Genomic DNA, 11,020 nt, shown 5'->3' on the forward strand with positions numbered 1-11,020 from the left:
TAAGAGATGAAACACATTCTCTATCCTCTCCATCATTCACACACACAATAATAACACCCACACAATCTCTCTCTCTCATGAAGTCCAGATTACTGTCGTTTGGTTTATTTGGCTCGAGCTGAATTCCGCAGCCGCCTCACTGACCCCAACATGTCATGAAGCACACATCCTTGTTGTTGTTGTGTCACCTGATTTAAACCACGTTCAACGCGTATGGCGGCGCGTGCACAACAGACGGCGCGTGGCCGCCGCGCGTGTTGCGCAACGTTAGATGTGTTCACGTCTCCAGATTGAATATAAACATCTTCGTATAAATCACAAAATGGAATACAATAGCGAATAAGACATAAAAGCGGCAACCAGCCGCTGCTTACCGCTCACCTGCAGTTCCGGTGTTGACGGCGGAAGGACCAGCGCGTGCAGCTGTCCCCGGAAGCGCCTGTTCAAAATGTTCAGCGACGTCAATGATAAAAGATAATATAAATACTTTGTGTTTAATTTAAAGTTACACATGAGTTATGACCAACTCTATGAAAGTGGGGTTTATTCTTGATATGTATTCATGTCATTAGTTTCCGTCGTTCTCGAGCGCGGCCACAAGGGGTCGCTGCAGGCGGAGCGGCTTTCGATTAAACCAGAGATTTAGATTGTTAAATAAAACATTTAAAACGTAATGTCTGCCCCTAAGAAGTGGAAGACTAACGTGTTATATCAAGATTAACTCATTTAATATTAAAGCAGTTGATTTGCCCATTTTGTGTAGTTTGAAGGATTTATTTTAAGTCTTACATGTTAAAGGTTAATAAGTGTGAGAAGAACAGACCATAAATCAGCACATGATATTATTTATGTATTATAAAGTCCTAAATAAAATGTTCAATAATGTTCTATTAAATAATAGAAGTGAGGTTTGGAGAACATTTAAATCTGACAATTATTTTTTAGATAGGAAAAAAATCAGACAGAAAAACCACTTTTATAGAATTAAATTTAATTCAAACATTTTTCATGAAAAAATCTTGTCAGAATTGTTTATTTCAAAAACACCGCAAAAAAAGCCAAACTGAGGATTCCTGATCCGGATTTTATTCCCATTTGGAGAAAGAAAGAAAAAAATACAAAAATGAAAATCACAAAAATAAAAAAAAGTTTAGAAAATGTTTGACAACTTACATAAATAACCAAAATGATGAGATACATCTTTACTGAAGAAATACAAAAATAATGTACAAAAAATATAAAAATATATACATGTGTAAACAAAATCAAACAGTATATTCAAAATATAATACTGAATATGAAACGTATAGCTGCTTCTTATCGCGCTCATTTGAACTTCTCAAAAAACTAAATAATCTTTGGAAACTAACTGGACTCAACCCACCGACTCCTGATCTGCACAGCAGCTTTCAAACTCACTCTGAACACCGCCACCCGCCGTGTGGCACCCCTCCCGGCCTGGAGGGGGCGCTGTGGAGCACACAGCTGCTCAGAAGAAAAAAAGAAAAAGACACTTCCCAGCAAACTATGGCTGACCAATCAGAGGCTCTGCTGGCTGGAGGGGGAGGAGTCGGAGTCGGCGTGGAGCGTGACGCCGCCGGCGGTGTCCGTCACCCAGGGGTGGAGGAGGATCTGCTCCAGGGTGGGCCGGTCAGACGGCTGCTGGCTCAGACACCGGCCAATCAGCTGCTGGCATTCTGCGACGGGAACAACAACGACGATGAAGAACATCGTCTCCGGTTTGAAGAGAAAAGCTTTTCAGAAGTGAAGCGGCGCCGTGTGATCTCACCGGAGGAGACGTCCCCTCTGAAGTAGACACGCCCCCTCAGGATGTCCTCGTCCTGCTCGAAGGGGATGTCGCCGCACACCATGTCGTACAGCAGCACGCCGAGGGACCACACGGCGGCCGGGCGGCCGTGGTACCGGCGGAACCGGATCCACTCGGGGGGGCTGTAGACCCGCGTGCCTGAGGGGGGGGGGGACACCGATCTGATTGAGGCTCATGAATGCATCGTACTGCCAACAACACAGCACTGGTGCATGATGGGTAGGCAGGTAGCCGTCGACTCCTCACAGGTTCGCACTACTGACATCATATATTCCACGCCCCTGAACATGAATATGACCATCACCCCGACACTAATCCTCAAAAAGCTTTCAAAGAATGCAACAAAATAAAAACATCCGAACGTAAAACTTTCCACGTTATTTTTATTATGAGTTCCCAATCTTTCCAAAGTTAAACAGACCTCAATTTCCAAAAATTATCAACCTTCAAACATTTATTTTCTTCTCAGTGTCCCAAAAATATAAAGAAACTAGAACGGGCACTCGGTAGAGCGCATACCTTCGCCGCAGACACTTTTTTGGTACCTTTTCATGACCTTGACCTTTGACCCGATCAATCCCAAAATCTAATCAAATGGTCCCCGGATAATAACCAATCATCCCACCAGATGTCATGCGATTCGGTTTAATACTTTGAGTTATGCGAATAACAAACAAATAAATGCACAGCGATCAAAACCTTCCACAGAATGCGACGGTAATAAATTAAAAGCGAACATTTCTCATTGAACAATATTTCCACTTTCCAAAAAGAAAGAAAAACAAGGAAACGACGCCAAACGTGTCACGGTGACGTCTTCATAGGCCACGCCCACACCGGCGCAGACGACCCCGAGACTCACCGTCGAACTCTGTGTAGGCTCCGTCTTTGAGGATGGCGCCCGAGCCGAAGTCGATGAGCTGGATCTGCCCGGTGCGCAGGTCCACCAGCAGGTTCTCGTCCTTGATGTCGCGGTGGACGACGCCGCAGGCGTAGCAGTGGCGCACCGCCTCCAGCACCTGCAGGAAGAAGCCGCGCGCCGCCACCTCGCCCAGCGCACCGCGCTCCGTGATGTAGTCGAACAGGTCCTGGCCCGACTCGGGCCGCTCCATCGCCATCAGCCAGCCGTCCGCCTGCTCCCACCAGCCCAGCAGCCGCGCCACGCCGCCGAAGGCCCCGCCCACTTTCTGCAACAGCACGACCTCCAGAGGGACCACCGCGCCGCACTGAGGGACGATGTGGAGTTGGGTTACAGGCGGATGCAAACACACCGTGTCGTACGCACATTCAAACAGGGGTTCAGAACGTGAGAAAACTAAAACGTCTCAAGAGGATCCAGCCCGCTGCCCACATTTAAAAAAATGCTTAATTAAAAACACACAATTTTTTTTTAAAAACTGAGAAACTGGCTCAATATTCTTCCCCAATAAAGTTGTCAAAGCAAAGTTTCAGTGAAGAGAAACTGAAACTTTAAATATTAAACTCCTGCAGAAACAGATTCAGGTGCTCAGAGTAATTCCTAAATGTGGGACTAATTAGACTTTTGTGAAAGGAATAATGTTGTGTGTCAATGTTTGTTTTCTTGTTTGTGGAAAAGGATGTTGACGTTATATTATTATATCAGTGCCTTTATAATTAAAAATGTTTTAATAATTAAAGACAGGAAGTTGTTGCATGTGTCTCACCTGAGAGCCCCACTCAGTCACCCTGTCCCTGCACACGTGCTTCACCGCCACCTGCACACAAACAGCATCAACACCGCCGCCAGACATGATGCAAGACACATTTGTAAAAACAAAGAATAAACAGCAAACATTTAAAATAAATGTGAAGTGTATATAAATGGGACTGTTAATAGGGACAACAAAGCTGTGTGGTTTTTCTTTAATAATTAAATATAAATATTTCCACCAGTTGTGTAATTTCTTTAATAAATCATCAAAAGTGCAGCAACTTCCTGTTTCTAGAGAATAAAAGCAAAGAGCAGCGTGAGTGTTGCTCCTGAGGGGGAAGGGCTGCAGACCACGTTTCTTTGTGAAAACAAAGACCACATGCCCGACAGAATGTTAAGCTACACAGCTGACTGAAACCGGAAGTAAAGGGGAAAGTAGCTGCATTCAAAATAAAAGCCAAACCATATTGCCTAGTTTCTTTGCAGACAAGGGTTAGGGTTAACCCTAACCCATTGTCGTTTGTTTTAACATTACACATATCAGGAGAAAGTACATTGTAGTGCAATAATTATTCAATTTAAAGAAAAACAATGCAATGTGGAAAAATACTATAAAATATGTGGAAAAATACTATAAAATATGTGCAACATCAGTAGATAGGTACACAAGCTATTATAATCTGAAGGTTTAGCTTGTCGAAAACTAAGCATAGAACATAGTCAGCTGCAGTTTACATTTTCAAGAATGAGGCTCGAGGTCTGAAATGTACAGAACAAATGTAATACAAATAATTATGAACTAAGATCATTAAAACAGCTCCTAACTGTTTAGATTAGTTTCGTCCTTTATCGTTTCACAATCAAAACAACTTTAACCAATATTTCTTTCCTCCCCTCTTTTTACTGCGGCGCAGCTTTTATTTTGAAGGGAGAACCCGGAAACGCCGGTGCCACGCGCAGCTTGACGCGCCGCGCGGCCACGTGCTGGGACCAAAACAAAGCGGCTCTCTGCGCGCGCTCTCACCCGCAGCCCGTCGGCGAGGCGGACCGCCGAGTACACGGTGCCGAATCCCCCGCTGCCGAGCACCGAGCCCAGCCGGTACAGCTTCTCGAACGGCTGCTTCTCCGCTTTGGCTAAAAACAATAAAAATACATTTTAAGAATAAAAAGTAACACATTTAAAATCAGGACTGTTGTGATTTTGATCATTAGGATCTTGCTACGACATTACTCATTTAAAACACTGCATTAATTCCAGTTATTACATATATTTTTAAAACATTAAATAATAATAAACACGTCCCCAGATGCCCCCTCGTTGTTTATGTCGTTTTAAAGATGGCGGCCTGTCTGCCGCTTCGCCATCATCTCCGACATCAGCCGTTTGAACGGGAGGATTTAAAACACTTTTAAACCAACCGATAGCGTTTTAGACAGAATGTGTAGACAGTTGTGTGTCGTTATAACGATATAATTACACATTTACCACACAGCGGGCTCTGCACACGGCCCGGGTTGTTTTATTGTAAAGGTCGCGAAGCAGCACGCGCACAGTAGTCGGTTAAAAATGGCGGAATTTAAAATATAATGTGGATTTACTCCGTTAGAAAACGGGATTTAAACTCGGTTTACCCTCTTGAGTGTGAAGACACGATGCTCCGAAGCCATCGGCCGAGTTAACTCGAATACAACATGATGAATATATATAATATTCAACGGTTACCTGGCTGAAGCTTCGCCGGCAGCTCCGTGCTGGGCGCCAGGTGAGGGAAGGAGCCCCGCGTGGAGAGCAGCATGCTGGACGCGGCTTCCCCCGCCAGCGAAACCCTCAGTCAACGGCGACGTCCCGGTGTCTTCTCAGGGGCGAAACGGGGCCGTTCCACCGCGAATTTCCATCGGTAATCCGGTCGAGACCAGTCGCGCGGCGTCGGAAGCTCACAGAAGCGCGCGCCACTCTGCCTCGTGCTGCGCCGGGTGAAAATATTTACAACCATCAGACGGATCCTTCCGCGCGAACGAACGTTAAATAAAACCGAAGAACCTTCCGCTTCGGGACCGAACGAACACCGGGTATTAAGTAGTGTGACGAGTCGTAACGGCTGCCGTGGGATTTAGAGTCGGTGACGGGGGAAGGGAACCCTCAACCGATGGGAGAATTGGCGGACTACTTTTACGTAGTAGAAAAAAGGCGCAAGGATCCAGAGATGGTCGCTTCGGCTCAGTGCTGCGGCTCATCACAGACAGGGTTGCCAGGTCTGTGTGACAAAACAAGCCCAATGGCCAATAAAACCAGCCCAATATCAGAACTCAAAATATGCCCATAACTCCTTCATGATGCCCCCCTGAGATAGGAAAGTGACCCACTGCGAGTGTTGTCGATGGGGGGGCGCGCGTGCTAGTGAGAGTGTGCTCAGCTGTACGTGTGTCGGCGTGTACGTGCTGATCTGGAGTCAGTTTGGTAGGATTTGGGTATAAATAAATTATTTCATTTTAAATATGGATTTTTATTGAACGATATTCATGTAATTTGCATGCAAAATAGGTCTACCCGAACCAGCGGACAAAAAATTCAACCCGCGGCAACACTTCAAAAGTAGCCCAATTCCGCGGGAAAACCGCGGACCTGGCACAGAGATGCTTCAAAATACTCACATGAACAATAAGAACATGTTATGTAATATAATATTTAAGACAATTTAATTCACAACAATAATATTATACAGTAATGTAAAGTTGAGATTCATGTTTTAAATAGTGAATTTAGCATTCATGTGACACGTTCTCATTGTTTACTTTCCGGTGAACCCATTGCCCCCCATCCGAATTCATCTGCAGTGGTTTCCTACATTTCCCAGAATGCCTTTCAACAACACCAGGGTCACATGCATGAGACAAATTAAAATTAGGGCTGTCAGCGTTAACGCGTTAATCTATGCGATTAATTTGGCCGCGTTAACGAACTAAAATATTTTAACGCAATTAACGCAACTTTGTTTACTTCCGGTGTTCGTTGAAGTTTTTACACTCAAACCGAGTGTCAAGCCGCGGCAGTACGGTTTAAAACTGTTTCCGTTTTTAAAACAATTATTTCTCCGCGAAAATAAGGAGTAGAAATCAGTTTAAACTCGTGGATGAATCAGTCGGGTTTCCTCCTGCTCCTCCTTCCTCCCGTCTCCCCCTCTGACACACAGAGGAACGGAGGGGCGACGTGTCGGGTGACGAGGCGGAAAGAACTCGTCACATGAAACCTTCACCGTGATTGGTCAATCCGTTTGTCTGTCAACATTTTGGGAAAAAAACAACCAATGAACACTCAGTAAATCACAAAGGACCTCCCACCTCACAGGTGAGGCTCATTAGCAGCCTGTCAGTCAGAGAACAGAGAACACGGCACCAGGACAACTGAGCCTCATTGAATAGAGCTGAGATTGTTCTGGAATGTTTGATGTATAACACGTGGGGGTGTGTCATATGAAAACGCCTTTAAAAGGTGAATTTAATTTTGTGTGTGTAAAATGTATAAAATGAGCCCAGCCTCCAGAGGGTTAACGTGACATATGTGAATGTCAGTCAGTTACCAAGGCCACTGGTTCTGCTGTTCAGTGGTAAAGATGACAGGACCAATGGGGTCTCAATATATATATATTTTTTACTAATCTGATGTTTCACTGAAGAAACAATTTATCATCCACAATATTAAATACCTCGCTGGCACTTTATAGGTAGGAGCCTCTTTGAAAACACAGCTCTGTGTGAAGTTTTGTCTTTAAAAAGAATGAACAAACATTAACATGATATTCTTTTTTTAGGTTAAAATAATAAACTTGTTAGCAAACAGTTGCTTATTTCGACATTAATTAATAACAGAGTAACATGATTATACACATGGAGTCTTTGTATTAGTGTAAACCCGATATTATCTCGCTTTTTGGTCCCCACCACAAGCTAAAAACTCAATTTTGTAATAAAACAACTCATTTACAGCGTTGCAGTTTGTCTGTCCTCTTATTTAATTTCTTCCACTTGCATTTCCCAGAATCCCCTCTGCCTGCTCACGGATAGGATAGCCGGCCGGTCACGTGACCCCGAGCCCCGAATGTAGGTCAGCCCCTCCTCCACTGGACTGTAAGTGAACGTAAAGATGCACAATAACAACACGTGAAGACACAAACAAAGAGCTGCTGTTGTTTTTCAAACTGATCTGAGCTGTGATGACATCATGGTTCAACCTCTGTCATCACAGGGGACATTTATTATATAAATATAAATATATATATATGTTTATATATATTTATGCAGATATATATACGATCTGAACCATAATATATTTATATATATATATATACAAATATATGTATAATTATATTTATATATGTTTATATGTATTTATATCTATATTTTTATATATATATATTTGTATATATATACATATATTTATATATATATGTATATATAAAATGTGACTAGGAATATGTATATATATATATAAATATGTATAAAATATATTTATAGATATGTTTATATATATATTTATATATTATATTATATAATATATTTAAATATATATATTTATATAACATATATATATATTTATATATAAACATATATATATATATATATTTCTCTCTATATATATATATATATACAGGACTGTCTCAGAAAATTAGAATATTGTGATAAAGTTCTATATTTTCTGTAATGCAATTAAAAAAACAAAAATGTCATGCATTCTGGATTCATTACAAATCAACTGAAATATTGCAAGCCTTTTATTTTTTTTTATATTGCTGATTATAGCTTACAACTTGAAAACTCTAAATCCTATGTCATAATATTTTGATATTTGCTCAGACCAAGTTAAAAAAAAGATTTATAACAGCTGAGTGTTTGTCAAGGCTCAGGAAACCCTTGCAGGTGTGTCAAGTTAATTAGACAATTCAAGTGATTTGTTTAATACCCTACTAGTATACTTTTTCATGATATTCTAATATTTAGAGATAGGATATTTGAGTTTTCTTAAGCTGTAAACCATAATCAGCAATAAATCAGAATAAAAGGCTTGCAATATTTCAGTTGATTTGTAATGAATCCAGAATGCATGACATTTTTGTTTTTTTAATTGCATTACAGAAAATAAAGAACTTCATCACAATATTCTAATTTTCTGAGACAGTCCTGTATATGTATATATGTTTATATAAACATGTTCATATATATATATATATATATATATATATGTGTGTGTTCACATGTTGCCCCACGACATGAAATGTGACTCAGGTCATTTGTTCTCGTCTATTTTTACCAGCGTCTATTTTTAAAAGCTGTGAAAGAACAGAGAGACTTCGAGACTCCGGGACTTCAAAACGCTTCAGCTTCTGGTTTCATTTTCACGGAGTTTGTTTTCCTCCGGAGCGTCAGAGAATTTGCAATGTCGGCGGAGGACGCCGAAGACCGAGGGCGTCCGCCCCGCCGGCCGTCGGCCAAGTTGACCGTGGTGGTCGGGGACGCCCGCTTCTCCGAGGACAAGGCCTTCCTGGTCCAGAGCTGCGACTACTTCGGCGCCCTGTTCCGCTCCGGGATGAAGGAGTGTCGGCAGGACGAGGTCCACCTCCAGGGTCTCGGCGCTCGAGGTTTCCTCGCCGCCTTGACGGCGTCGCGGGGCGAGTTTCCCGACCTCGACGGCCTCGACGACCTCGTCGAGGCCGTCGAGTGCGCCGCCTTCCTGCAGGCGGCGCCGCTCGCCCGGCGTCTCGTGGACCTCGTCGACTCGGACAACTGCCTGCTGATGTACCGCGCCGCCGCCGCCTTCGGCCTCGACGCCGTCTACCGCGCCGCCGCGCTCTTCATCCGAAACGTGTACGCCGACCTGGAGGCCGAGGCCAAGGAGTCGTTGACGCCGGAGCTGATCGCCTACGTGGAGTCCTTGACCCCGAGCGCCTTCGTGGCCGTGGGCGCCCACGCGAGCTGCGGCGCGGACCGGCCGCCGCTCGCCGCCTCCAGGACGGTGTGCCGCCTGGACGAAAGCGCCAACGTCTGGAAGGTGCTGACGGAGCTCCCGCCGGAGGCCAGCACCTCCATGGCCGGCGTGGCCGTCCTGGACAACCGGCTCTACGTGGTCGGCGGCGTTCACGGACCTCACAAGCGAGCGACGGCCTCGTCCTTCTGCTATAGCGTCGACACCGACGCCTGGAGCCGGATCCCCGGCCTGGAGCGGCCGCGCCGCGGCCTCGGCCTGGTCGGCGCGGACGGCCGCCTCTACGCCATCGGAGGGGAGTGCGACCGGACGGCGACGGCGTCCGTGGAAGCGTACGACGTGGAGGCGGCGAGCTGGGCGGCCGCCGCGAGCCTCCCTCGGCCGGCGGCGGCGGCGGCGTGCGCCAAGGCCGCGGGCCGCATCTTCGCGTGCTTGTGGAAGCCGACGGAGACCACGGAGATCTACGAGTACGTCTCCCGGGCGGACGAGTGGCGGCCGGTCGCCACGCTGATCCGGCGCCGGAGCTACGGCCACTTCCTGGTCGGCCACCGGGACGACCTGTACGTGGTGAGGAACGGGCCGGCGGACGACTTCCTGCGCTGCCTCGTGGACTGCTACAACCTGCGCTCGGGCCAGTGGTCCTCGCTGCCCGGGCACTTCGCCAACAGCAAGGGGGCGCTGTTCACGGCGGCGGTGAGGGGCGACTCGCTGCTCACGCTCAGCCAGAGCGAGACGCAGGAGTTCGCCGTGGCCGACAGGAACTGGAAGCCGCGGCGGCGGATGAAAGGTTTCCCCCGGAGCGGCTCGCTGTGGACGTTCCTGCTGCGGCTGCCGGACCCTCGACCCGCGCCGTGACCACCTCCGGTGACCTCCGGTGACTCCCGGACGCCGTTTACTACGATCTCCGTCGTGTTCTACGTCGTTTTTTTCAGAGGCAAAAGTCAAAAAAATTGTGTTTCTCCTGCAAATAAAAGAGTTTCTCATGGGGCTCAGAATTTAAAATGTACATTTTGTTGACCCGCCTGTGGGTCCCCATGACGGAGCTGCTCCACAGGTCTGTTTCATCATAAGATATATTATTAGTATGAGTCTTTTATATTATAATTGTTGTTTTTATTGAATATTATTGTGGTTTATTTCATTGTTCTCATTGCACTCTTTTTTAATCCCTGTTCCACCATATATTCTTCTTAATGTTATTTTTAAGAACATTTATTATTATAAGTATTATTCTTGTTGTTTTTAAAGTATATTATTGTGGTTTTGAGGAGCAGTGAAGCACCCTTCAGGGTTTAGGGGATAGGGTTTAGGGTTTAGGGAAGGAGACTCTTTCAAGGGTTTCCATATTAAATCTTAAATTCAAAGCGACTTACCATCCGTTACATGAACACACCGTGGACACGGCTACAGGGTCAAGAGTCTTGCTCAAGGACACATGGGGCGGGGATTGAACCACCGACCCCCCGAGTGGTAGGTAACGGAGCTGCCCTCGGGGCTCGGGCGCTCATCTCTCTCGGCGAAAATGTGATTGGTTGGACGTGGT

The 11,020-nt window shown here is 45.5% G+C and overlaps 3 protein-coding genes across 5 annotated transcripts in view; 1 reads left to right on the forward strand and 2 right to left on the reverse strand.

Annotated features, from left to right (window-relative positions):
• The window catches only part of ftsj1 (FtsJ RNA 2'-O-methyltransferase 1), a 17,073-nt gene extending 16,679 nt beyond the window's left edge, over positions 1-394 (reverse strand). For 2 of the 3 annotated variants that reach the window (XM_056417724.1, XM_056417723.1), the window contains exon 1: positions 1-361. This exon is cut by the window's left edge and continues 199 nt beyond it. In XM_056417724.1, coding sequence (XP_056273699.1) covers positions 1-36 — 36 coding nt within the window. In that variant the 5' untranslated portion in view covers positions 37-361. Of the gene's footprint in view, positions 362-381 lie in introns of those variants that run through there. The other variant, XM_056417725.1, reaches the window with a different exon arrangement.
• Positions 395-1,064: 670 nt separating this feature from the next.
• LOC130195925 (serine/threonine-protein kinase pim-3-like) lies at positions 1,065-5,573 on the reverse strand. The gene is made up of 6 exons (XM_056417726.1): positions 5,224-5,573; positions 4,525-4,634; positions 3,514-3,564; positions 2,691-3,054; positions 1,790-1,966; positions 1,065-1,697 (listed from the first exon to the last, which is right to left on the reverse strand). The coding sequence occupies exons 1-6, from the start codon at positions 5,294-5,296 to the stop codon at positions 1,540-1,542; spliced, it is 933 nt and encodes a 310-aa protein (XP_056273701.1). The 5' UTR covers positions 5,297-5,573; the 3' UTR covers positions 1,065-1,539.
• A 1,259-nt stretch (positions 5,574-6,832) lies between these two features.
• Positions 6,833-10,465, forward strand: kbtbd13b (kelch repeat and BTB domain containing 13b). Its single transcript, XM_056417718.1, has 3 exons — positions 6,833-6,846; positions 7,537-7,625; positions 8,809-10,465. Exon 3 carries the CDS (start codon positions 8,932-8,934, stop codon positions 10,330-10,332), a length of 1,401 nt encoding a protein of 466 aa, XP_056273693.1. The 5' UTR covers positions 6,833-6,846; positions 7,537-7,625; positions 8,809-8,931; the 3' UTR covers positions 10,333-10,465.
• The last annotated feature ends 555 nt before the right edge of the window (positions 10,466-11,020 follow it).

The sequence above is a fragment of the Pseudoliparis swirei genome, chromosome 6 (genome assembly GCF_029220125.1).
Source record: "Pseudoliparis swirei isolate HS2019 ecotype Mariana Trench chromosome 6, NWPU_hadal_v1, whole genome shotgun sequence".
Classification (NCBI taxonomy): Eukaryota; Metazoa; Chordata; class Actinopteri; order Perciformes; family Liparidae; genus Pseudoliparis; species Pseudoliparis swirei.

Bases quoted from the DNA above. Each gene is read 5' to 3' on its own strand.
- LOC130195925 (XM_056417726.1), bottom strand. From the start codon at position 5,296: ATGCTGCTCTCCACGCGGGGCTCCTTCCCTCACCTGGCGCCCAGCACG. The intron at 4,635-5,223 runs GTAACCGTTGAA...TATTGTTTTTAG, and splicing joins GCCGGCGAAGCTTCAGCCAG to CCAAAGCGGAGAAGCAGCCG. The intron at 1,967-2,690 runs GTGAGTCTCGGG...CCCCCCCCTCAG, and splicing joins AGCCTACACAGAGTTCGACG to GCACGCGGGTCTACAGCCCC.
- kbtbd13b (XM_056417718.1), top strand. From the start codon at position 8,932: ATGTCGGCGGAGGACGCCGAAGACCGAGGGCGTCCGCCCCGCCGGCCG.